Source organism: Sprattus sprattus, assembly GCF_963457725.1.
Source record: "Sprattus sprattus genome assembly, chromosome: 5".
NCBI lineage: Eukaryota > Metazoa > Chordata > Actinopteri > Clupeiformes > Clupeidae > Sprattus > Sprattus sprattus.
The window spans coordinates 20173712-20200360 of NC_137924.1; the positions used below are offsets into that span (position 1 = coordinate 20173712).

At 43.3% G+C, this 26649-nt stretch overlaps 1 protein-coding gene across 5 annotated transcripts in view; it reads left to right on the forward strand.

Annotated features, from left to right (window-relative positions):
• The first annotated feature begins 697 nt into the window (after window positions 1-697).
• The window catches only part of LOC308365124 (R3H domain-containing protein 1-like), a 37586-nt gene continuing 11634 nt past the window's right edge, over window positions 698-26649 (forward strand). For 3 of the 5 annotated variants that reach the window (XM_080838461.1, XM_080838462.1, XM_080838463.1), the window contains exons 1-15: window positions 698-822; window positions 15608-15837; window positions 16205-16415; window positions 19824-19859; window positions 20248-20340; window positions 21820-21955; window positions 22124-22202; window positions 22390-22449; window positions 22825-22965; window positions 23058-23166; window positions 23319-23414; window positions 23528-23556; window positions 23680-23733; window positions 23875-24092; window positions 25332-25595. In XM_080838461.1, the coding sequence (XP_080694587.1) occupies window positions 16245-16415; window positions 19824-19859; window positions 20248-20340; window positions 21820-21955; window positions 22124-22202; window positions 22390-22449; window positions 22825-22965; window positions 23058-23166; window positions 23319-23414; window positions 23528-23556; window positions 23680-23733; window positions 23875-24092; window positions 25332-25595 (1486 nt within the window). In that variant the 5' untranslated portion in view covers window positions 698-822; window positions 15608-15837; window positions 16205-16244. The remainder of the gene's footprint in view (window positions 823-15607; window positions 15838-16204; window positions 16416-19823; window positions 19860-20247; window positions 20341-21819; window positions 21956-22123; window positions 22203-22389; window positions 22450-22824; window positions 22966-23057; window positions 23167-23318; window positions 23415-23527; window positions 23557-23679; window positions 23734-23874; window positions 24093-25331; window positions 25596-26649) is intronic. The other 2 variants (XM_080838465.1, XM_080838464.1) reach the window with 2 other exon arrangements.

Genomic DNA, 26649 nt, shown 5'->3' on the forward strand with positions numbered 1-26649 from the left:
GTAATGTTCTCTGTCTCTAAATTACTTTTCAATGCCGTAAGAATTAAGAGGATGTGACTTGAAAGCCTGCGACTTATAGGCAATTTCTGTTGACCGAAATTCAGGTTGCACAGCTGTCTCTCTGGTTTTATTGATTTTTTTAATGTCACCACTTGACTGACAAGTGTCAAAATAGGCTGCTGTCACCTTGTTGGTCCTATTGAAATTAAAATATGACAATAACTTAACAATAAGAGTGCCTAATCTTTCATGAGTTGCTGTTTCAGTCCAGGACTATGGTCAGTGACAGGCTACTAATGATATGAACATTAGATGAATCCTCCTAAAATGACCCAAGACTGTAAACAGCTGTGCGAAGTGAATGCCAAATTGTACTGTTAATGGGATAAGTTAGTTATCTACGTGCGCGAACATTATTCGATCAAGACAATAGTTCTCCGTGGTTGTCGCATGCCGCACTAATCACTGGCAAATAGATTTTACAGAAACCTGACAAGATTTCACCAAGAAGAACATCATACTAAAGCCTAATCTACTCATTACACTAGCTGTCATTCGTAAAGTCTGTCAGTTTAAACAAATATAACTGGTGCGTAATATCAAAGGTACTCGAGGAAGACTTTGGCGATATTTTAAGGTGATTACAATGATTGGACGATATGGCCTGTCAGTCGATGTGTAGCATGCTGTTCGGTCCCGTCTGTGGACGCTCTTTCTCTCGCCGAGCTCTCATGTTTCCTATTTAGATTGAATAACAAAATAATTTTGTCCACCGTGTCACAATAGTTGTTTGCTGAAGCTACTGTCCTTATTGTGGACAAGGTAAGACGATTTACGGTCATTTTTCAGTCTTTGATGACGTTTCCGAAATTTCAATGAAATCATTTTAAGCATAATTTGCGAGACCAATCCCATGCCAGCTGGCTAGCTTGCTAGTTTACAGGTTAGCATTCTGCTAGCAAGCTAATCCATGAAAATCCAGACATTAGAATACCGAGTTAGCTAGCTCGCTAACCAGGCCGCTGGGTACGGTCAACGTAGTTCTGGCTAACTTATCCTAGTAAAACCAATGAAACATTTTAGCCGTCAAGCGCATACTTTCTTGTCATTAATATATGGTTCATATTCAGTTAGTTGTTTACAGTGAGAAGATCACTTTTCATGTGGAAATGGTGTTCATTACTGCCTCAACCAGTTGTATAGCTATGTAGTTAGCTATCTAAGATACGAATTAGTTAACGTTAGCAGGTTGAATGGCTAAATGTGAACCCACCAGCTAATTTAGGTAGCAAGTAAGCTAGCTGGCCGTCTCACGAGGCCATCTCATCTAGTATGACATTCATTCTATCTACTTAAATCCTAGGTAAAATGGGTTATGGTTACGGTTATTGTTTTAGAGAATCGCCTGTGCGTTATCCCGTAACGTTACGCGTTTGAAAGAAAGTCAGCATGAGGGTAAATGACATTAATGTCACCTCCCATTTGACTCAAAAAAGGTTTTGTATTCAGTGTCTGGCTTATTAGCTAGTGATGCCAAGTTAGGTGAGCCCATAACGTCCCTTATTCCCCGGGGACAATTATAAAGTTCAGTTACGTTAATGACAGTGCAACTCGTTTGTTCATTATGTTATTTTACGGCCATCCAAACCTCTCATGCACAGGTTTTCAGTGACGGGAATAGTCACTTGCATGTATGCAATGACTGAGTCGTAATAAAGTCAATTACCTCTCTAGTGAAGCTTAAATTGCTAAATAAATTCAAGTTTCATGAAGGTTATCGATAACTGGATAACGTCAGCCAGGTTTGGTTATACGCTGTAATGTGTGTTGTGAGGCTTTCCATCGAAGCTGATAAAGTTCAATCGGATCAAAGACCAAAGCATTGAACAAACTTGAAATCCTATGATGTGGCATCACAGCAATGAAAGTTGATTTTTAATCAATGGCAGTTGTTAATCACATAGCTTTTGAAGTTAACGTTAGCTACTATTGCTGCAGCGTCTACTAGTTTAGCGTTAGTTGACCAACATAAAATAGCTAGTGTAGCAAGCCACCGCGAGAGTCACTCATATCTCGACATGTGGGTCTGACGTTACAAAATTGCATCTATCGTCATTAGGCCTACCGTGGCGTTTACTGTCTAAAGAGGAATTATGTCTAGAGGATGCATAATACACCTTGAAATGATAATAGTAAAGTTCATATCCACAGAAGAACGTTTTCCCGTGAAAGAGTTGTATTACCTTTGAAACAACAACAACATATTATAATAATTGGGTGTATATTGGTGAAAAGCCTGGCTGTAAGTATTTGAAAAGCTGTCTTTTCTTTCTTATACAGTAGTCTCTTTCCTCCTTCTATTCATTCACTATCCACTTGCTTTGCTTTGTCCCTGGCATAGGCTTTTGCCTTCAGTGAAAGGTTGGACAAGTTTGTAGACCAGTCCTTTCACTTGGTTAGTGCATGTGGCATGATTCCTCTTTTGGTTAAGTTCATTCTTATAAACAAACAAATCATCCTGAACATAATTCACATTGTTTATGTTTGAGATCGTGCTTGAGATCTTGGCTCTTTCGGAGGTGATATAAGCTATCTTCTGCTTCAGTCCTAACCTCAAGTCCTTAGCCCAGGGACCGCTATGTTAATGTATCTTGACGTTAGGGATTTAAGCCTATTTGCAAACACAGAGCTACCACAAGGTGTTCAAACAAGTGCGAAAGTTCTTACTAATACAACAGCTAGACATAATAAGCCATAGTACAGTCTGTATAAAGGCACGGTCAGGGGCACAGGGAAACATTGCGTGCCAAAAAACAACCAAGCGTTCAGGAAAAAATAACCAGCAACTACAATCTACTGTTCTCTTAAAATATGAAACTAATGTTTTCCCGACCAGGATTTTCAGGCCTTCTAATCACATTAAGGCTAATTTTATATGTGGTATTGTTTGGCAATCTCTGCTTGTGCTTGGCCTGTATCTGTCACAGGTAATATTTATAACATCAGGGTGATGCATTAGTGCTGGCAAGAGGTGAACAAATGCCGGTGTATATCAACACCCTCAGGAGCTAGCCTACTCTTCCTGCTTAAGAGATAGAAGCACCATTTGCATTAGCTTACACAAACACAATTACATTATTCAACAAAATGTTATGCAGAAGGCTGTTTTTAATACACGTGCTTTCAGCAAGTAGGTCACATCTTTTTATCATTTAACTGAATGGTCTTTCAGGTAGAAATGTCTTACCCAACCTAAACCACTGTTTTTTGTCAGTGCTGTGATCCACCACTAGTTTTAATTATACGATCGTGGATGACAAGTCGTCTGTCTGTTTGCCCTGAGTGTAGCTGAACATACACATGCATCTTCGCAAATATTCAGCCATCAATGAACAAAAGGCACTGTGCTCATTCACTGCTTATTCAGGTGCTCATTCACTGCTAACTTATAGCATGACTTCCAGCATCAAACCTTACAGCCAGTGCATAGAAAAGATGATTTAAAAAGAAGCCAGGTAAAATTAAAGGCACCATGTTGCTTTCACTGCTTGATAACAGCTGCATCTGCTACTTTTATAGTCTTTTCGGACCCTTAAATATTTAATATTGAAGCTGTCTGGTCATTATAATGGCAGTATTGGGGCGACCAAGTTTTTCACTCATTTATAGGCCTGTGTAGTATGTAAGTGAAGATCTCTTTCCTGACACAGTTTCTTAATCAGTGATTTGTTTAATATGTGGAGTGAGACACAGGGGTACTGGCAGGGTTCAGTAGCACACTTCAAACACCACTGCCCTTTCTCTTCTGGAGTGGTGATGGCAAGGCTTTTCATGTCTCTTTATGGAAAGGTCAATCACTAAGGGAGTTTAGCATTGTGAGTTCAATCCCTTTCAAGCTCACTTCCAGCGGGTGGAGGCTGTGCTCCACTGAGCTCTGTGTGTCAGAAGATGTCTGTTGCCATGTTCATGACATTCTTTTTTTGGGGGGGGGGGGAAATGGGACAAGGTGTCCTCCAAAGGTTATGTTCTGTTGCAGAGATCTTGTCCCTTTTTTCTCTCTAATTCATTTATCGGGGATTACGTCTGCATTCCACTGTTCCACAGGTAGTTATGTTGTAAAAGAGTACTACAGTTCAAGCACAGGCCTAACAGAAATATAAAATGTCTTATAAACGCATCAAAACTGTTTATTCATATAATTTGTGATTGTGTTGTATAGGCTGTTTTCAGTTGAAGGGTTTCTGAGTAGTAAAATACACCTCTAGGCCTGTCTTGTGTGATCTTGAAAGAACCTACCCCCCTCGATAATATCGGCCGATATGAGGTAATTTCAGATAAATCGGAAAAGCAGATAAATGATCGTATAAAAAACGTAACGAGTAACGAGAGCCGCAAATTGATCCTTCACCTTTATTACCAGTGTTTTTGCGTAGATTGTCCACCAAGGAGAGCACGGCAAGACTTGTTTCCTAGGCTACGACCCTCAGCTGACCACTGCAGTACAATGAACACAGAAAAACAAAAAATCATATTATAATGCTATAACAAAGCAATATTAATCAATTCTATCAAAACAATTGTAATAGCATTTGCACCACACATTCCCTGGCTGTATTGCTAACAATTGCTAAGTTAGTTAGCCACAAAGGTAGCAAATGGCATGGTTTTTGGCATGAGCGGTTCATATATCGGTGCATTTCCGAAAGCCTCGAACTCTTTTTGTTTACATCACAGGACACAGGAGGCAGGACCGTGGCTGTGGCCCAAACAGTCTCGGTTTGGTCCCGGAGTTGGGCAGGGCCGGATTAGAGCTGAGAAAACAGAAAACAGATAGGTAGTGTTTGTTTTGGTTGCCAAGTAATTTAAATGACTTGGCTTGTATTTATAAAGAAAAAGTGTCTACTGATGAATCAAAACCTTGTAAAGAGTCAAGGAGTTTGGGTTTAGTTAAGTTTGTTTGGGAGATGTCTATCCATTAAAAGACTAGGCAACTGTGATGGGCTTGGTCTCCAAACATAGAACAATGATTTGAATATTAATCTTGGTTTTACCTTAAGCAATGGCAAAGTATGGATGATGCGAACAATATTTTAATGGTACAGTAGTCCAAGATGGATTTTTTTGTAAACCAATAAAAAATTGAAATTAGTCATATTTGCTTGTATAACATTAATTTGTTTAGACATGGTATCGTAGGCTAGTAGCCTAGTAGCCTAATCTAATATAGGAATGAATTGAGTCATCCTTGACAAATCCTCAACTCACAATTGCTGCACATGTATTTATCACAGTCTCAATATCTGCTGTCACCATCTTTCCTCTTGTTTCACAAGGGCTCTAACTATAAATGTAATGTGCGCGAGAGCTAAAGTGTAAAAGTGTAAAACCTGAGATCCTCGGGAGGGAATATAACATGGTATAGGCAGTAATTTCAAATAGACACATGGGTTTGGAACTATACCGCTTTACCTCTCCAGCACCTTTAAAGAACCACTGTTCACACACATCCACCCATAACCACACACACCTGAGCAAACATCTACCTGATGGCGCAAGTTTTCAGTAACACGTTGCTATGTCGGGCTGGCTGTACTCCCCACGCCTCCCCACCCCTGCCTGTGCTCTAATGAGGATGGACTTGTGTCCACACGGGCTCTGTCATGTTCCTCAGTGCACTTAGACTGCAGGCCTTCGTTTCCCCTCCAGGGACCTCATTAAGGGCCCCCCCCTCCGTGGAGGAATCGACGAGTCCCTTAGGGAAAAATGTAAATAAACGTATTTGTCACTTATTCTGTCTCTCTCCCTTGGTCGTCCGTTCTCTCTGTCTCACTTTCACTCTATGCACCACCCGTTTTGTTCTAGAAAAGAAGAGAAATTGCATTGCGAGGCTTAATTAGTAAGTGCTGCCATTACGGTTTCTTTATTATGCAAATGTTGAGGGGTGTGGGGGGGGGGGAGTAGGGCGGACTGGTGCTTGGAAGTGTTGTCTCACCAGCCGTGTGCCAGGTGTTTGCTGCCTGAATGCTGTGTGGGTTCCTATCTCTCTCGTTTTCTTTCTCCTCTTCTGCTTTTTCTCTGTTTCCCTCTCTCTTTCTGTAGAAAGAAAAGACAACTGTACTGTGAAATCGTAGGGCAAGCTGTAATTATTTGAGAGATTTTTTCCCCCCTCTCTCTCCTCCCACACCCCCTCTCTGATCTGTAGCTTTAGAGTCGGAGAGACATGAATGATGGGGCCACTTTGATTTTCTTTGTCGAGACTTCAGGATGGAAACTGCTGGGCGATTTAGGGAATTTGACGGCTGTCAGCCACAGCTCTCCGCATAGTCTGTATTCTGTAATTCCGGCACCTTCTCACTTATGGGAGCTACCACAGGAAGACTGTCTGCAATGGATCTGTGTTAACCTATGCGTGCACTATTTACGTAGTGAGATAGTATTTGGGCGTTAACGGTTGATTAATACTGAAACTCAAAAACAGTGCACACTCATATTGGCAGGTTGATGGGTCGTCAGGGTTGGAGGAAATCGACGCTTTGGGCACTGATATGTAGGGTTGGGTACCGAGAACCGGTACCAATACGGCACCGGTTCCATACAACCGATACCTACCCGTACCGAAATGCAACGCAGATTTCGGTGCTTCCTTTCGGTGCCTGAGCAGATAATTTTTTTTTTTTTTTTTTTTTTAATTAATTTTTTTATAATTTAACAAAACTAGCGATAGCTAACGAGAAGTAACGTTAGTGGCGTAGATCTTTCTGAGTAGATCTGTATACTTTTTTGTGTTGATAACAGATTTCGTGGGGCACATATAAAACTGCTCCATCTCCCAATATAGACTCTCGCCTGTGTCGCTCACGCTGCATTCCGTATGGGACTAGTGGAAACGGGATTTGTGTTGAGGAGTTGCCATGGTAATGGGTTGACTTGCGTGTGGTTTCGGTTTCAAGATAAGTGTGGTTGTTCTAAGCAGAAGTTGGATACGCTTTATTAAACGGAGAGCTACCGTCTCATCCAAAGATATTCCTTCTCAATGTGAGTTCTTAAGAGAGCACTAACTTGGACGCTACAATAACATTGCAACAGTCTGACAGCGAAGAGCAGGCAGCCTTGCACAGAGCAAGCACAAACAGAGCTAGCCATCAATATAACGGAGAAAATGTCGAAAGGTAAACGATCAAAAGTGTGGCTGTATTTCGCACAAAAAGATTCAAACAACGCGACGTGCAGCATATGCAACAAGAGGCCCTGAAGCTAAACTTTTAAAGGGGCAGTAGGCTACACATTCACGAAACCAGTGGGTTTAAATAAATGCAAACTAATTAATATTTGTTTTACTCTGAAGGCAAACATGCTCATATTTCTGCAAAAGTATTACTGAAGTGTGAAGTGTGTGTACAGAGTTTGTTATGTATTTATTTATATTTATTTAAGTATACTGTAAACAGTTGTTATAAGTTAATATATTGTTCATAGTTTGAAGTTAAAAGGTTTGAAGCCAAGTGTTTTGTATTTATTTTTATTTATAGTATACCTCAAACAGTTAATATATTGTTAAATTTAAAGAAAACTATTTGCCTTGGCAATAAATAAGCCTAATGTCTTTTAATTAAAAAAAAAAAAAAAGTATCGGTTCTGGCACCGTTTAGGCACCGGTATCGTTTTAAAAGTATCGGTTATGTACCGGTATCGGAAAAAACCCAAACGATACCCATCCCTACTGATATGTACACCCCCTCCCTCTCCTACCGCCCTGATAGTAGACACAGAAATGCACACACATGTTTCGCCCCCAGTAGTAACATGCTTACACATAACTCACACCCACACACTTAGCAATGGGGCCATGAAGTAGGCTAGAGCATAGAGTGGAAGTTCTGAAAATATATGGAGGAGGTACTTTCTTAAAACACTTCTCATCCATTTTTCATTATTGAACTGCTAAATCATAGGACTAGATGCTTCTACAACTGGACAAAATCTTAGAAGCATTATGAGAGCTATTCCAAAACTCAGTTCCAGCCAACTGATTATCATTTGGACACAGACTCGGAGTTTGGTTGGAACTGTTTGACGTCAAGCATCTATATTTAAACATTTACCTTGCTCAGTCGCTATGCGAACCTTTCCTACTCTGAGAACCTTTCCTACTCTGAGAACCTTTGTCTTGCCAAGTGGAGATGTTATTATTTCTTCAATACGGTGAAGGAAATGAGACATGGGTGTCATGAGTTCCAGCAAAACGGCAGGCCTGCAACTCCTCCATCCTCGCTGGGACGTCACGCCATAAATTAGTTCGACATTTTCTCACTGCGAGGTTTTCAGTGTCTGATTTAGAGGACATGTAATTAGCTCTGGCATGACACCTCCTTCGGATTTATGATGATCAATATAAACGGCCTGCCATTTGTGACTACATTTATTTTACATTGCCTCTGACATCTGGTCTTTGTAATTGAATAAGTAAGAAGTTCATTTTCTTGGTGGAGTAGGCGAGGGCAATTAGAGAAGTTGTGCTCATCTGCTGTGTTTCTTGCTCACCATCATCACCCCTCTCCAGAGAACTATGATTAGACTGTCAGAATCTCACAGGTTGGATGGTGTTACAGTGATGGCACGTGTCTCTCACACGAAGTGTATACCGTGTGTAACAATGAGCTAGTGGTTTCACTGTGTGTGTGTGTGTGTGTGTGTGTGTGTGTGTGTGTGTGTGTGTGTGTGTGTGTGTGTGTGTGTGTGTGTGTGTGTGTGTGTGTGTGTGTGTGTGTGTGTGTGTGTGTGTGTGTGTGTGTGTTGGTGCTGGAGCTGGAGCTGGAGTAACTGGTGTGTCTTTCCTTTAATTATTATTTATTTTAAGATCATCTGTGAATAGCTTGACATTGAATGTGCAATGCCTATCAGAAGCACACAGTGTCTGGGTGGTTGTGGTGCGATGGATATCTATCTGTGTGCCTCGGTGTGTTGACACCTCTCACCCACTCGCACGTTGTTCACGCCTCCGCTTGTCAGTGTGATGGCGTCACCTAAACTTCAGCGTTGGAATGGTGAGAAAGCTTACCGCCGAGGCCCTTGCGGCAGAGAGAGACGGCTGCTGTGCCACTTCTGCTGCCCAGAAAACTCCGAAACGCAGTGCCTAGGCAGCGCTCAGGCAAGTGGACCTCTCTGTCACTCAGAGAAGAAGCCCCCGGCCAGTCTTTTCACTGTCCTCAAACAGCTGTTCTCAACTGAAGGCATACTGCAACCTTGCAGGGCTCTCTGAAATATTCAGCTAGGATGCGTTTTTTTGAGGGTTTATGTTGTTGTTTTTTTTCCACTATTTAAACAGTAATATCGAGATATTAATGCTGCCTGCCAGGCTCAAGGGGTAGGTTTAAATCGAACCCACACCACAATTGCAGAAACGGCGTCTGAGAAATTGTGAACACCTCTCGATTCAATTACCGTCACATCTCAAATCGAGTCTACTCAAACATTCTTATTACAGAGAAACGATGCGTTTCATAATTGCTGAGTGCTATCTCTGCTGGCCCGTTCTGCGGCCTGTGTTGCCGGCGAATAATGTAAACACTTTTAATGAACGCGCTGTTCCTGGGCGGCTCTGTGTCAAGGACCTGAGCCGGCACTTTATTTGGAGAGGATGCTGTGGCTGAAGTGGTGATTCATGAGACTTGTGCAAAATGTCTGCATTCATGCAACGTTCATGTGTGTGTGTGTGCGTGTGCGTGTGTATAAGATGATTGCCGTTCCATGTGGGGTGCCACAAGAACAAAAGTGGATCGATGGTCCACCAGGGATTTAGCCCTTTTCCCATAAGAATCAAGCAATAACACTCACACCTTTCTTTTCTCTTTGAAGAGAAACCCTCCTACTGGTGTGATTTTCATTCATGCATTCACTAGTAAGTTAATTTGTTTCATTCATGTTTTTGTTTTGGTACCAAAGATTTACCTCAGTGGAGAATTTAGATGCTCAAAAGTTACTTGAAGTGCTGTGTTGGTAGATAAATCTGAGACGATTCTGTTGAAGAGAAGAACATAGAGAAGACCAATAACCAGGAACATTTAGCCCTTAGGCTGTCTGTTTAAACGCTGCCTTTAGTTTCATAAAACTTCAGGTCATTCAGTGCACATCCTACACCAAAGACTAGTGGAGGCAAGAGTAATCAATTAGAAATTGAGGTTTCCTGTACAAAATTTGGTGCAGCTGAAAGCGAGACCACTCCACAGTGGTATGTCTTCAGAAGCCCTGCCTAAGCCAGCCGTCTCAGCGCACCCTGACCCTGCATAAGCCTGCTGGCTGTGAGGTGTGAGGTGTGTGTGTGTGAGAGAGTGAATGTGCGTGCATGTGTGACCCAAACTGCTCCCAAATGCAGCCCCATCTACACACACACACACACACACACACACACACACACACACACACACACACACACATATGCACACACTCTGATGGGGGTGGGAAGGTAAAGCCTCCCACAGTTCCGCTGCTTGGCGCCTCGGGCTGCGGCTCAGGCGCTAATGAAGAGCTCAATTTAGCCAGTGACGCGCCAGCAGCATAGCCACGCGCGCTGACTGGCTGAGAGTGCTGCTGACATCACACACCCTTGCCGTTGATTTGCCGCTGTCTCCAAGCTTTTTTGGGGGGGTTTGAGTCTCAGCCATGGGCTCCGGCAGTTAAGCTACAGACAGAGCAGCCGCTGCAGAGAGGAAGGGACAGAGAGCGCGGGAGTGATAGAGGAATAAAGACAGAGAGGGAGAGACTGAGGAGAGAGAAAGGGTGAAACAATAAAAAGGGGGGAGGGGGAAGCTGCTTTGGGGAGTTTTTGTATTTTAAGCAGCAATAACTTCTACAGCCAATGCATCGTCTGGTACTATGGAAACTAAAGCGTTGACCAATGAAAATGATGGAGGCGACTATGTTGCAGGTGAGTGATGGTTTGTCTGCGTGCCTATGTGTACTTCTCCAGCACTTCCTCAGGTGAGGAGGTCATTGCTGCACGCAATAGGCTAAATAAAACTAAGACAGCATCTCGTACTGGCATGGCTTGTACTGCTGTCTTGTCAACATGGTGAAAAAAAAGACGCAAAAGCTGTATTTAAACAGTTTTCTTTCTTCCTGAGTCTGGTTTCCATAGAAATTGTCAGCAGGTGGTCTGTTGACAGCCCTCGTTAAAAGTTTTGCAGACACATTGTGGAGGTGTCTGTGTGTGTGAGGTTGCTGCAGGCGCTGTGGTGTCTGAATAGTATTTTTCTATTGAGCAGACGCAGCTCACTGACCCCTGGATGGCTTCCTTTTGCGTGGTTTATTTGCCCTTTCCACTCCAGACTGTAGGGGTGGAGAGGTTCTTTGAAGGTGGAGGAGAATGCTGCTACAAGGTGGTGTTTATACTGTTTTCAATCACACGCACACAGAGCCCCACTAAACTTGAGTGTTTGATTGGAATTGCAAGGGTGTGGGAAATTATAAAATGGATCCGTGAAGTGTGTGTGTGTGTGTCTTTGTGTGTATGTGTGAGAACGGTGTGTGTGTATATGTGTTTGTTCTGCAGAAATAAGATTTTCTTTCATTGAGTGAGCCAGGGATTTTCTCCTGGGTTTTTATTGACAGTAATTGTTTTTGTCACTCATAGCATTGCTGAGTTTTCGTGAGGTAAAAATAAAAATCAATATGTTTTTTCTTTCTCATTGTTGAGAGTTTAACGAAGGTTAATTAAGGTCTCTTGTTAATGTGCCAGCCCTAAAAACGCTCTCTCGCTCTCTGGTAACCTCCCTTTTTAAACTCTCGCATTTATTTTCTTAATAGCTTAATAATTCGCTGCTAATTGCCCTGATTGCGTTTCCTGTAGCCTACCTTGAGGGGCGATTAGGATTGTTTTTGTGCCGAGTGCCGAGTCTTTGTAGAATTATCTGGCGTAGCCTCAGTGTGCTCTGCAGAGCCCTGTAAAAATGGGGTAATCGAAACGCCCGAAAAAAAGTGGGACAAGGTTACACCTGGGATTGATTCATTAAGCCTAGCAAATGGGCGTCGCCAAAGGCCACGGTATTCATTATCTCGTTGTATTTGTGGTTCTGCGAGTGTGTGTGTTTTTTTTCTTTTTTTTTTCTCTTTCTGCAGTGGGTGCATTTGTGTGTGTGTGCGTTATTGAGGGATGGAGAGTGGGAGCGATGGGAGCGGAGTCCTGCCGGGGGACAGATGGCAGGGCTTTACAATGGGGGGGATCAGTGATCTCAGAGGGGAAGGGAAGGGAAGGGAAGGGGTGGGGAGGTTTTTTTTTTTTGAGCACCTTTCAAATAATCATATTTCCTGTGCTCCTCAGCCTGGGTAGTGGGCTGTGTAATGATGTCATTGTTGTCCAGTCCTTAAAAGCACAGCCGTGTTCACATGGTGTGATAAAAAAAAAAACATGGTTTGTGAACTTCAGGGCAGAAAGAGATGGACATTGTGAGGGACAAGGCTGTAGATGGGAGAGTGTTTTGTAAAAGTGCTATGTGCTTCAAGTGCAGATGAATGAGAGAAAAACACAGCAGTATAAAGTTGCAGTGACAGAAGACAAATTCCCTATGCATAATATTCAACGGGTCAAGGCAAACAACCGGTGTCCTGCATTCTCTCTCTGTCTCTCTCTCTCTCTCTCTCTCTCTGTGTCTGTCTGTCTGTCTGTCTGTCTCTTTCTTTCTCGCTCACTCCCTCTCTCCCTCTTCCTCTCTCTGTCCCTCTGTTGCTGTTAAATGAAAAGATGAATTAAGCAGCAGGTATCTGAGCGCCCCTTAGCATTAATATTCAGCTCCCGTTCTAGCCAAATGTCAATCATCTCCAAATATAATTGGCTGTGAAGTAATAATAATAACACTGTGATGGGGATTATATTAAAGCAGACACCATCCCAGTGTGCCTATGCAGCAACGGCTCTATGAGAAAACGAATAACAGACGCTTCATGTGGTCTTTTGTGCTATTGAATTTTTTTATTATTTATTCGCATTGTTTCTTTCAATGTTTAATTTTGTTCTTTCATTGTCTATCCATCCTGAAAAACTGTCCTTGAAGTATACAAGTTGCACCGGTGAAGTTATGACTATTATTTGAATTATGTGCAATTCTTTTACAAATTAATACATTTCTGTTGATTTTAGGCTGTTCATTTAGAATGTTATTTTGACTTGTTATAATGTTTGGCCATCTGTCTATTGCCATTATCACAAAGCTCCTAGTGTGATCTGAATTTTCATTTGATATTTCCCCTTAAACCTTAAGCCTACATATTTTTCACCAATATGTGTACTCTTTCAAACAAAACCCGTACTATGTTGAATAATGGGACGCTGATTTAAATCCTACACGGCACTAATAACGGTGCCGGGCTCTGTGGCGGTCTTGCCTTCATTGGCTGCCAGCGGCGCGGGCTGCTGGCTGCGCGGCAGTGAATGGCGAGCCGCCGTTCTCCTGAAACTCAGTGGCCTCTCCTGGCACAAACTGCCCAATTAGCTGTGAGTGTAGACACAGAAGCACAGCTGTTCTTCAGCCTACTGAAAAGCACCGTGTTTCTTGGAGAGCGAAGAGACAGCCACCCCCCAACCACACACACACCACCATCTCACAGACAGACACACACACACATACCACACAGCCGCCATCTCACAGACGCACACATATATATTCACACACACACACACACACACACACACTATCCCATATCTCACAAACACACACTCACACAAACTCACAAACACATACTCACACATGCAAGCACACATACCCCTTGGGAATGCAGAGGAACTCAAGACAGCTTGGCGCTGACAGTCCGCTTCAGCTTCTGTGATGCTGAGAAAAAAGGAGGATTTTTTTTTAGGCCTGCGATTCCAACCGACTGTTTACTTGAGAACCCCCCCTCCCACCCCACCCCACCCCTCAAAAATCTTTTTAAATAGATCCTCTTCAAAATAGATCCTTGGTGGTGATGAACTGATGCCAAGCCAACATCAAGTCACTATATACAACACAGCGCACAGCTCTGAAGTGATTTGGCAGTGAAGTCGTCTGGGCAAGCTTGCTGGAGCTCCATCCACAGGGACCCCAGCGTGGGGGAGAGCGAGAGAGAGAGCAAACGGGCAGGTCAGCGTGGGTGTGGGTGGACTTCAAGGGTTGAATGTGCTGAGAAACAAAGCAAATCTTCCATCTTTTTCTCTCTATGGCGAGAACAGCTCTTCTCCCTTCAAATTAAGAGCGTAATCACTCTTGAGTGGTGTTTTTTTTTTTTTTTTTTTTTTTTTTTTTCCTCGTAGGCAGTCAGAATATGCAGAGCGCCTCACCACCCTGTGGCTGGTCCAGAGTACGGCTCTCAGCGATCAAGTGTGCAGGATTCATTTAGAGGTTGGGGGTGGGTGGAGGAGTGAGTGTCTGTGTGTGTGTGTGTGTGTGTGTGTGTGTGTGTGTGTGTGTGGTGGTGGTGGTGGTGGTGGTGGGGGGGGTGGGGTGGGGTGCGTGGAGGTCTGGCAGGCTGTCATTTTGATGGTGGAGGCTTGTGCTGAGACAGCGGGAGGTCGTGAAATGGGGCCCAGTGGAGGAGCGGGTCCACTGGTACCTGCCGCTGCATGATGATGCAAGACAGATGAACGTGTGTGTGTGTGTGTGTGTGTGTGTGTGTGCTGTGCTGTGCGTGGGCAAATACGTGTTTTTGCGCATGTGTGAGAAAGACAGAGAGTGAGTGTGATGTGTGATGTCCCTCACACCTGTCCCCTCCAATGACAAGCCCGTGGCTGCACCCTGGAGTGCCAGTCCTCATGAATCCCAATCAGCCGGGCCCATCAGCCGCTTAAATAATGCAGCAGCCCCCGCCACAGCTCCATTAGCGTGATAAATGCGCTACAGCGTCGCAGACACAGGCCCGTGTTTGCTTATCCCAGCCCAGTACCCAGAGAGCCCAGACTGCACATCGCTTCCTCTCTCTCTCTCTCTCTCTCTCTCTCTCTGTTTCTTTGTTTCTCTCCAACTACCTTGTCGCTCGCTCACTCGCTTGCTTGCTTGTTTTTCCACTTATTTGTTCCCCACTGACAGTCTGCATGTTCCACATTATTGTCTAGTTTGAAGATTAATTTGATCATTAAGGGTGGCTCACATCACAGTGACTACTGAAGCTCTACTGCTGAAGCGCGTCAAAAGTGGCACCCAGACCAGAGAAGGATTTGTTTGGTACAAATGTGCTGTAAACAGTGAATTTCAAAGCATATCAGCTCTTGTTGCCAAAAGCCATATCTGACAGAATTTTTGAAGACCTTCACATGATGGGCTATATGTGTAGGGTTTGTAGATATATATATAGATGTGTAGATAGATAAAGACTGATGTTGACCACAGTGTTCTCTTTCCGTCTTTTATAATTCTGTCTGGAAACTTGAATTGGATCTGATTAATCAACATCACTCTGCCCTGAGAGAGCTAGATTCAAAGGGGCAGAGTCTGATCATTAATGGAAATTTCAGAAGCACCGTCGCAGGCTAAAAGCAAACAAAGATAGCATCATCGGTCGATCCTGTGACGTAATCTCTTAACAAGTGGCCGTTTGGCTACCGCCTCTCTAACCCTAGCCTGCCATCTCTCCTCTTCTCCAGGGTCGTGAGAGGCATGAGTGGCTCGTTGGCGCCCACTGCTGTTACGGCCAGGAGCCAGTGCTGGTGACGGGGACATGGGCCTCTCCCTCAGGGCTTCCACCGCGCTCCACACTCGCCACCGCCACCACCACCACCGCCAGCTCCACTGCTGCCTCGCTCACTGGGACGCCCGGTCCGGCCGTCACCACGACAACACGCTACCGCAGGCCCATCCACAAATTCAGCACTGGGTAAAGATAGCTCTTAACGAGGAACTTGCTCCACCGTAATAACCATTGGAGGTGTTTTAGGATGGCCAACCAGTAAGGCGTAGATATGGCTGACAGAACATAGGTTGAAATCCCAATATCAAAACGTCTCCATAAGGAACTACATATACCTGTACCATGTTCAACTATATTTCCATATATATATGTTTTAGTTTACAGAGGGTTGTATCCAATAAACTCTTTTAAGTGAAGCAGTTAATTATTTGAATGAGGACACACGAGTAAAGACTTGGTGGATGTTAATGTCATTAAATCGAAATATCTTCTTTTCTTTTTTTTTTTAAGTACAGCCCGGTAACACAAAGTTCCATATGCTGATCTCTTGTAGGTCCCGAGCTCTTGGTAGATGCTCTAAGTAGCCTTCTCTGATGAGGATGTCTGATCCTGTCACTGTCAAGGAGGAGAGTGAAAGTATGAGAGTTGTGGAGGAGGAGAGCGACTCTGCGCCAGAGCCCCAGGGCCCGACCGAGTCCGACAGCCAGGACCGGCCTGAGCCATACAAGGAGGAGAGCTGCCAGGAAAACCAGAAAGAGACGCAGGTAAACCCCCACACCTCTCCACTCAACCACTTCAGCCAAAAGAGTGGGTACCATCCAGTGGCACTATGCTTAATTATGCAGGCAAATGAAATGAGTGCACATTTCAAGTACATTGGACATTGTAAAAAATAATGCATTGATATGAGCCGTAATAGGGAAATCTCTTGCACTAGTTTCTGGAGTTGAAACTAGTGTGGGGACTCGAGTGAAGAATAACAGCTTTGAATCGAGATGCAGGGGAGTTTGTATTTTATCATTACAGACAGAACAGCGAATGTTACACCTCAGATGCTCAGGTAGGGGTCAGCTAGGGCACCAGTGAAACCGCGATGCCAGTTCGGAACAGCAGCACAAGCCCCAGGGAGTTTCTAGTCTAGCACAGCTAATCAGTTGTCAGATAGGTGTGCTGTGCGAAGCAGCGGTGGATGCACCCCAGTCCTGCCTCACCTGTGCAGCAGTGAAGGTCAGGGCTGTGAAAGCTGGCCCAGTGTGTCTTTTTTTCCTGTTACTTGACAGCGAGGGGCTCTCAACGGCGGGTGACATTTTCCAGTGCCTGTTCAGGGTTTTTTTTCTTTTTCTTTCTTTCTTTCTTTTTTTTTTTTTGAAGCAACGCTCCCACAGTCCTCCTTTTATGTCGTTCCACAAATCACGTCTCACTCATTCCGTTTGGTGAGGTGGAATAAAAAAGAAATCCCAACAACATGCACTGCTTGCCGAGAAGCTGTGGGCTTAGGCAACAGCCGGGCACCTGGCAATCTGAGCTGATCCACAAGACTTCCTGTGTGTGGCCCGTGCGCATGGCAGGGGGTGGGGAAGGGAGCGAGGAGCGGAGAAGGGGGGGGCGGGGGGTTGGGGAGCGGACGCGCAGCGAGTGGCCATGGCTGCCATCTGTCTCCTTTGCTTTGCAAATGGTTGCGGCTGACTGAACACACGGCACACTGGTACCTGCACACCCTACCGCTACCGCACGAACGGGCTCACCTGACAAGCTCATGTAGAATGTCTATTAATCTAAAAGATGCAAATGATGTGTGTGTGTGTGTGTGTGTGTGTGTGTGTGTGTGTGTGTGTGTGTGCTGTGCCTTTAATTATAAAAATTGGCATGTGTGTATGAATGAAGGTAGATGAAGGTATTCCAGATATCTTTTGCTTGAGTTGAGGGTTTTTCTTCACACTATTCATAACAAGTCTATTAAAGCCCTATTTCATCATAAATAAACAGTTTTTCAAAGTCCTCAGTGTTATGTTTGCAGTATACAAATATCTTTGATTATGAAATGGAATGCAATGATATATACAGCCGCGGAAAAAATTAAGAGACCACTTCAAAATTATCAGTTTCTCTGGTTTTACTATTTATTGGTATGTGTTAAAGTAAAATGTACATTTTTGTTTTATTCTATAACCTACTGGCAACATTCCTACCAAATTTCAAATAAAAATATTGTCATTTAGATCATTTATTTGCAGAAAAATGACAATTGGTCAAAATAGCAAAAAAGATGCAGTGTCTTCAGATCTCGAATAATGCAAAGAAAACAAGCTCATATTCATTTTTAAACTACACAATACTAATGCTTACACTTAGGAAGAGTTCAGAAATCAATATTTGGTGGAATAACCTTGATTTAAAATCACAACTTTCATGTGTCTTGGCATGCTCTCCACCAGTCTTTCACATTGCCGTTGGGTGACTTTATGCTACTCCTGGCGCAAGAATTCAAGCAGCTCGGCTTCTTTTCATGGCTTGTGACCATCCATCTTCCTCTTGATCACATTTCAGAGGTTTTTTATGGGATTCAGGTCTCGAAATTGGGCTGGCCATGACAGGGTCCTGATCTGGTGGTACTCCATCCACACCTTTACTGGCCTGGCTGTGTGGCATGGAGCATTGCCCTGCTGGAAAAAACACTTCTCAGAGTTGGGGAACATTGTCAGAGCAAAAGGAAGCAAGTTTTTCTTCCGGGACAACGTTGTACTTTGCCTGGCTGAGGTTTGTAAAAGACCATAAGGATTGAAAAAAGCGGACTGGAGGGTCTTCTAGTTCGTCTTCTCTGATGAGTCCAATTTTCAGCTTTGCCCAACACATGGTCGTCTGATGGTTAGACGGAGACCTGGAGAGGCCTACAAGCCAGAGAGTCTTGCACCTACTGTGAAATCGGACTCATCAGAGAAGACGAACTTAGAAGAACATCCAGTCCGCTTTTTCAATCCTTATGGTCTTTTACAAACCTTAGCCAGGCAAAGTACAACGTTGTCCCGGAAGAAAAACTTGCTTCCTTTTGCTCTGACAATGTTCCCCAACTCTGAGAAGTGTTTTTTCCAGCAGGGCAATGCTCCATGCCACACAGCCAGGCCAGTAAAGGTGTGGATGGAGTACCACCAGATCAGGACCCTGTCATGGCCAGCCCAATTTTCGAGACCTGAATCCCATAAAAAACCTCTGAAATGTGATCAAGAGGAAGATGGATGGTCACAAGCCATGAAAAGAAGCCGAGCTGCTTGAATTCTTGCGCCAGGAGTAGCATAAAGTCACCCAACGGCAATGTGAAAGACTGGTGGAGAGCATGCCAAGACACATGAAAGTTGTGATTTTAAATCAAGGTTATTCCACCAAATATTGATATCTGAACTCTTCCTAAGTGTAAGCATTAGTATTGTGTAGTTTAAAAATGAATATGAGCTTGTTTTCTTTGCATTATTCGAGATCTGAAGACACTGCATAATTTTTGCTATTTTGACCAATTGTCATTTTTCTGCAAATAAATTATCTAAATGACAATATTTTTATTTGAAATTTGGTAGGAATGTTGCCAGTAGGTTATAGAATAAAACTAAAATGTACATTTTACTTTAACACATACCAATAAATAGTAAAACCAGAGAAACTGATAATTTTGAAGTGGTCTCTTAATTTTTTCCGCGGCTGTATGTGAACCTTTAAAGAGGTGTTGCACTGAAAATGATGAAAGTGCAGGGTTTTTAAGTTGTTGGCTGTCAGAAATGACTGTATGAAAATTATATGGTTGCTGTCACGACAGTATGAGGCGGTATATCTTCCTCTACACCCATAATAGTTCTGCTCACTTGCGGAACAATAAAAATTTACCAGGCGTTAGATGAGCAAGAAAATGTCAGAAATGAATGACGCATCTCTGAGCAGTTTATCTTGCCTGGAATAACAGTGTAGAGTAGCTGGGTGAGCTGTTTGGCAATACATAGTTTCTGGTGCATAGTATTGTGTCTCATCTTCACGTCTAAATATCTAAGTGTGAACATCCTTGCATATGCATGCCTTGTGGTGTGTTCCTCAAAAGAACCGTCCGTTACAGGTCTTTTATTGAGAAAGGCAGTATGTTCATTGGGAAAAATGCTCACGTCCATTCTGTCTCATTGCCTACCGTACAGCAGCAAGGCTCTGGACACACAGAGAACAGGCCCAAGGTACAGTGGCAAGAGGCATGTCTGAAATGTGTTTGATTGTTTTCCTGTTTGACAAATGTGTTTGACGCTCATATTTTTGCATGCATTATTTTTTTGTCATGTTTTCGTTTACTTGATTGTTTTAACAATAGGTTCTGTCTTGTTTTGTTTTCAGATAGCATTTTTTTCTGATAAGAATTGATGTTTTTGTCATGGCCTGCCTTTGGTTGGCTTTTTTCTTCATTTTTTGGTATGAGAGTTTGCACAGGTTGTTGTTTAATACCTCCCGATATCTCGCATCCTTTTTTTGGTTGCTGTTTTTTTGTCATGCCACGTCAAGAGTAGTTCTGCACGTCATTTGTTCACATTCAACCTGATTGTCCCTCTAACCTTCACTACTCTTTCTCAGTCGAATGCAAAGTTTAAGTTAGTTCGAAGCCTGGCCATTTGCGAAGAGCCCTCTCCTCCCTCTGTTTCCACAGAAACGCCTGGAGAACCTCAGGTAAAGCTCCACTGCAGCAAGTCTAAGAGCCACCCACCAAATAATCACTCTGATCTATGAGCATGGCCTTTAAATGGTTATCCCCATCCTTTCTGTGTAAATATAAACATAAGCAGAACAAAAGCAGAAACACACACACATGCACACAAACACAAAAATGTATATATATATAAGTTATTTATTTTTTAAACTTAACTTTGATAAAATGACCGCCGTTAGCAAGCAGAACATAATGAGGAGTCCCACCATGTTCTGTCTGCCAATTCCATTTTAATGGTATTCTCTGAGGTATTAGCAAGTGACATTCTAGCGGGCTTCTTTCTCACACAGTTGGAGCCTCCCTTCCCTTCATTTGGCAAACAGGAGGGGGCCTATGCCGTGCCTGTGGTGTCACATTGTGAGCCTGTTGGTGTGCGGAGGCCTTACTTTTGTCATGCTTTTAGCCCAGTTCTTTTTTTTTTTTTGAAAGGCTCTCTCGTCCTCTCTGGTGGTTAATGAAAGAGAGTGGTGAAGGCTGAGAATAAGGTCTGGCTTTAGGCACCGGAGGGGGCTGAAGTCCAGAGTGCTCAAGGTTGAAAAGAAAAAGCGCTTCCCCCGAAGGTCTCTCCTCAGGGTGCCCCGGTAAGGGGCCATGCTGACATTGACGGCCTCTGTCGATTCTTGGTACTGAGTAAATCAACCATCCCTGGCTCAGATTCAGTTAGAGTCAGTTGTAGGGCAGAAGAAAAATAATTCCTGTAAAAATGCCACATGCAGTTACCTAGAGATCTCACTGTCTTGTGAATCTGAACGAGTGCCCATTGCTCTAACCACTGAACATGAAAACAAATGATGTTTCTCGCTATACATAGATTTGATAACAAAAAAACTGATTCATGGTCTTGTGGGCTGTTGATGATGATGATGATGATGATTATGATGATGATGTTTTAAATATGCAGTTTGGTAACCCTCCCCAGATTTGGGAAGAGAGGCCCTTGAGTTCCCGTGTGTTTGATTTGCCAACATGCTCTCCTTCCTGCTCAGTGACATGTCGTTGACCAGTGAATTTAATATCTGTATAATATTATACAGAATATTATTAACATTTTTATAATCTTGTTAATCCAAATGGTGTTTTGTATTTTAAGCCTGTGTAATGACCTCAACTGGAAGAATTTGATCAAATATAGGGTGCAATACTCAGAGGGCTTTTTTTAAACCTAGAGTAAACCTTATATAATTACACAGAACCGTGGTGTTAGTTCATACTTGTATTTTATATCTTATAGAACATGCTGTAGAAAAACTAAATGAGGGCAGCAAGAAGCAGCCTTAATGTGGAACAGCGTCCGAAAATAAACTTCAAATTGGAACAGGTCCGTTTGGACCCACTGCATGAATGTCCTTAGTCATTAAAGGGGTTGGCTGGACACTCTTGATCTCACTCTTGGTATCAGGGAGCGCCATCAGCAGTGTGTGTTTGTCCTCTGTCCACAGGGGGAAATCCAGATCCAGCTTTCCCAGTCATTTGACACAGAGCAGACGCCTCCACCCAAGAATGAGGACGACGAAGACAAATGCCCTGACATGCTGGAGAAGTCTGAGAAAACGCCACGGAGGATGCTGTCTCGAGGTGTGTGTTAGTGTGTGGTGTGTGTGTGTGTTTTGCTCTTTGCGCTGTGTGTGGTATGTCAAAGACAGGTCCGAAGGGATGCACAAAGAAGATACAGACAGACCAGAGATGTAGGAATTCATGCTTGAGCAGTCAGCTCACACAACCCTTTGTTTTGTTTCCCCTCAGATTCCAGTCAAGACTACACAGACTCAACTGGCATCGATCTCCATGAATTCTTGGTGAACACACTGAAAAACAATCCCAGGTTTGTAATCGATCTAAATAAGCTTTGCATTGCTTTTTGCTGACGTTAATATGATCTTTAAGGTCATCAGTGAGGAAAATTGGTTTCAGATTATACTCGGTTGCTAGATGTTATTCTTTTATTATTATTATTGTTATTTTGATTTCCAATTTTTCAGAAACCCATTATCTCTAAATTTCCTTTACAGGGACCGAATGATGTTGCTAAAGTTGGAACAAGACCTTCTTGACTTCATCAGTAATAACGAGTATGTACACACTATACTAACCTGTCTACCATCTACATTAGTTATCCTTTCTTCAAAAAAAACTTGTTATGGACGGAATCCTAATGCATTGCTTTCATACCAGCACACCAAATAAATAAATAAAACACGCAGATCTAATGAATGAATGAATTTCTGTGTGCTCATCCCTCAACTTCCTTCCCAACTCATAGTCGCCAGAGTTGACTGTGGGTGGTCATGTGTCACAGAATGTACTCTAGGCCTTTCTGGTGGCATTTTAGGATATATGTACAAGTTTAATAGGGACATTGGTGGGCTGTGATGTGCTGTGAGATTAATTCTAATCACGACTCGCATGCATTATTAATTTGCTTCGGGTCTGCCATTTGTCACCAGAAGCCAGAGGAAAAAATTTCCTCCGATGACCTCATATCATCGAATGCTGCTGCACCGGGTGGCTGCATACTTTGGCCTCGATCACAATGTTGACCAGACCGGGAAATCTGTCATCATCAACAAAACTAGCAATACAAGAATGTGAGTCTCTCTTGGTGGCATTCTATCGCTGCTTTGATTTCTTTTTGATGGAAAGGAGATGACATCTCTCATCAAACCTTTTGTCTCAACAGACCAGATCAACGATTTTCAGTGCATATCAAAGACGATAAAACGGATGACTTCCAGAAACGCTACATTCTGAAGAGGGACAATTCCAGCATAGACAGAGATGAAAACTTGGTAATAAACAGCACTTGTCTCTCAGCACTATAAGTCCACATTTTCACTCTGCCGTGCCTAACCATACACTTAATGGCCTTAAGCTGTTGATTGTCAATGGCAGTATGTTTCCTTGAGGGCCTCTGTGGACCTGACAGTGATTTGTCTTTCAGCTGCGAATGCGCTTGAAGGACGACAGGAGGAGTAAGTCCATAGAGGAGCGGGAGGAGGAGTATCAGCGAGCCAGGGACAGGATATTTGCTCAAGATGTAAGTCCTTGCTTGATAGGAAACTGATGTCATGCAGTGGAGTAGTGTTTGCTTTGATTGCCACCTGTTTTTGATGATTGGCTCACAATTAATACACTGAATGTCCTTTGCAGGGTCCTGATAGCTTCCCTCCTGACAAAAGGTAAATATTTCTGCATGTCTTTTGGGTCTATCAAAAAAGTTATTGTGCAAAAGCCTCATCCAATATCTGAAATGCTCTGGTCTTTTTGTCATTTTCACCTGTCTCCCTCTGAACTTGTCTCAGGATACAGGAAGATGATTGCTGTAACAGCATACAGCAGAGACGGCAGATATTTAGGTGAAGACGATCTGTTCCTCTACATCACATCACATTAGCTCTACCAGCATTCCCATGTAGTTACATCATATGAAAATTATCTTTTAACGTAAAAGCTGAGGTTGTGGACTCAACTGACGTTGCAAAAAATGCCTCCCTCAGGTTGAAAGACAGCCGGTCGGTAAACAGCCGGCAGAGCAGCTCGGAGAATGAGCCCAAGTACTCAGAGCCGCGGCCGTGGAGCAGCACCGACTCGGACAGCTCCAACCGCAACCTCCGGCCGGCCATGACCAAGGCCAGCAGCTTCAGCGGCATCCCCGTGCTCATGCGCGGAGACAGCTGCAGCAGTAGCAGGAGCACCGGGCGCCTCTCCAAGACCGGTGAGTGCGTTCCCCTCCAGCACCAGCGCATACTGCCCCCTGTGCTTGGCTTCACCTCTCCGCTAGGCAACATCCCCAGCTTCCACCTAGTATGGAGTCACACACCTGCACACACCTGAATTTAGGAGTTTAAAAAATAAATAAATGCATTTATGAAAAAAGTTTATCTTAATAAATACCAATGCCCTGAATTTGCAATTGCAACTAAAATGGGCAATCCAGTATATTGTCGTCTTATTCTTGGCTCAATGGTAGGCTTATTCGTGCCATCATCAGTATTTACTTGCTCATTGGTAGTGTTGAGTAGCTGGTCTAAAGCACTCGTTTATGGGCAACAGAAGAGGTTTTATTTCTACTGAACGCGTTCATCAGCGTTCTGTGTGTTTGTGCTGTCTTCTCATCTTACAAACTCATTACCAGATCCCTGTTTCTTTCTGTACTTTTTCTGGAATGGATTCACTGAATGTCCAAACTTTGGGCCAAAGCAACCATAAAGTGGATGAGATGCCTTTCATTTCAAGTTTTTAAGCAGAGATTATGATTCATGGTGGCATTGAACAAACATTTGTTACATTAATTATTCTAATTCTAAATATTAAAAACTTTAAATCTTTAATTTAGTTTGAGGTACTAGGCATACTTATCTATGTGAGAGAAACACTTTACCAAGTGCCTGTGCTATATTATACATTACTGAGAGCAATTCTCTTAAAGTCCTTTGGGCTCAATGACAATCAACGTATATCCACTTATGAGAAAAGAAGCTAAATTAATCAAGATCTTAATCAGGGAGCTAATTAAATTGCCATTCATTGCTAATAAAATCATTATCTTTGTCTCTCCCTGATCCCTAAGGTAATTAAAGCAGACAATTGGTTATGTATCTGATTTCTTTATATTTGACCTTTCAGAGATGTTAGACATACAGTACCTCAAAATGATTCTAAAAAAATATTTAGGACTTCTATGAGATTGAAACCAAAAACAAACAAACTGTGAATTCAGTTTCCAGCTAGCGTCGGGACAGAGGTCTCCTTAGCCATTCGCCAATGTTCTCTTGCACCACTCTTCCCTATCCTCTTCCCTCAACACAACATGACCTATGACCTTCCTCACTTTCCACCATCAGTGCATGAATAGTGTTGCATGTCTAACACACACCTGTGGGCTAAGCCTCCTGTCCTTCCTCTTCCTCTCCTTCTCCCTTTCCCTCTTCCTCTCCTCTTCCCTGCCTCTCAGGTTCTGACTCATCTAGTAGTGTAGGCTCGTCCACGGGTTCACTCCCTCTCTCCCAGCCGCCCCTCCTCCCCGCCTTGCCTCTAACTCAGCCGGGCTCCATAGTGCCCGTCAGCTACCCCACCGTCAGCCCCAGTGGCCCCATGCCATATGAGGGAGGCCGGGGGGGCTCCTCCGCGCCGCTCATGGCTAGCCCTAGCTACTATTTTCTTCCTCTGGAAGCCACCGGGATCTCCCCTGGCGGTTTCCTGGTGAACCCGCACACAGGTTGGTATCCCTCAGCCAGGGTCTTACTGGTGTGTGTGTGTGTGTGTGAACTGTCTTGTTTCTGTGATTTTTTAACTAAGAAACTAACTTCACACACCTGTGTTGTTTTCAGACTTCTTGGTTTCTTTTCTTGTGTTTCTCAGTAATGGATTTTAAAGTAAAGGTTAGGTTTAATGGATCTCATTTGAAAAATAAAGATACAGCAATGTTAAAAAAAATATCATTTCACATGTTAAACTAACAGCAGTCTTGATTTTTGCGCTTAAAATTATGGAGGCATCTTATTTAAACATCAGTAGAACCGATGTCCCAAGAAGTACCACAGTAACCCAAAGATCTCAGGAGCGCTTGATAAAGGGATGCAGCAGATTTGAGTGTAGAAACGTTCCATAGTGGAGTCTAATTCATAATACATCTCTCCCCATTCACCTTGCTCTGGCTTTTAAAAATGCATGCAGCTAATCAGAAAGGCTACAGGGCTGACACTGATACATCTTAGAGAAGCAGCCAGGGTGGGTAATTGCTTATTGACCTTTTCTAAGGAGCTGGCAAATGTGAATTGTTGTCCCTGTGTGAAGGAGGAAGCCTCAGGAGTGAGTCCAGGACCAGTTGCCTCATGATTCAAGGAGCGGCACTTATTATAGGGTCACATGACCCAATGAGAGGCACTTATTACAGGGTCACATGACCTAAGGAGGGGCACTTATTACAGAGTTGCATGACTCAAGGTGGGGCACTTATTACAGGGTCACCAGGGACCTGATGTGGGTTGAATGCCAAAGTCACGTTCATGTGGAGTTCTGTTTAATGTCTGCACGTTAACGTATGTAAGCAAATAAGCATTATAGATCATAGCTAACAGCTGTGTGTAATGGCCATGGAGCAGGTTGACAGTGCATGCTAGAAGAGGGACTGCACACACAGTACAACTGAACTGTCAGTTGGAGTTGACACACAATGGTATTAACATCAGCTGTGTCAGATCTGAGCCGAGTATGAAGGCCACACACACACACAGAATGCCCCTGGTCTAAACCTTTACCAGGGAACATCC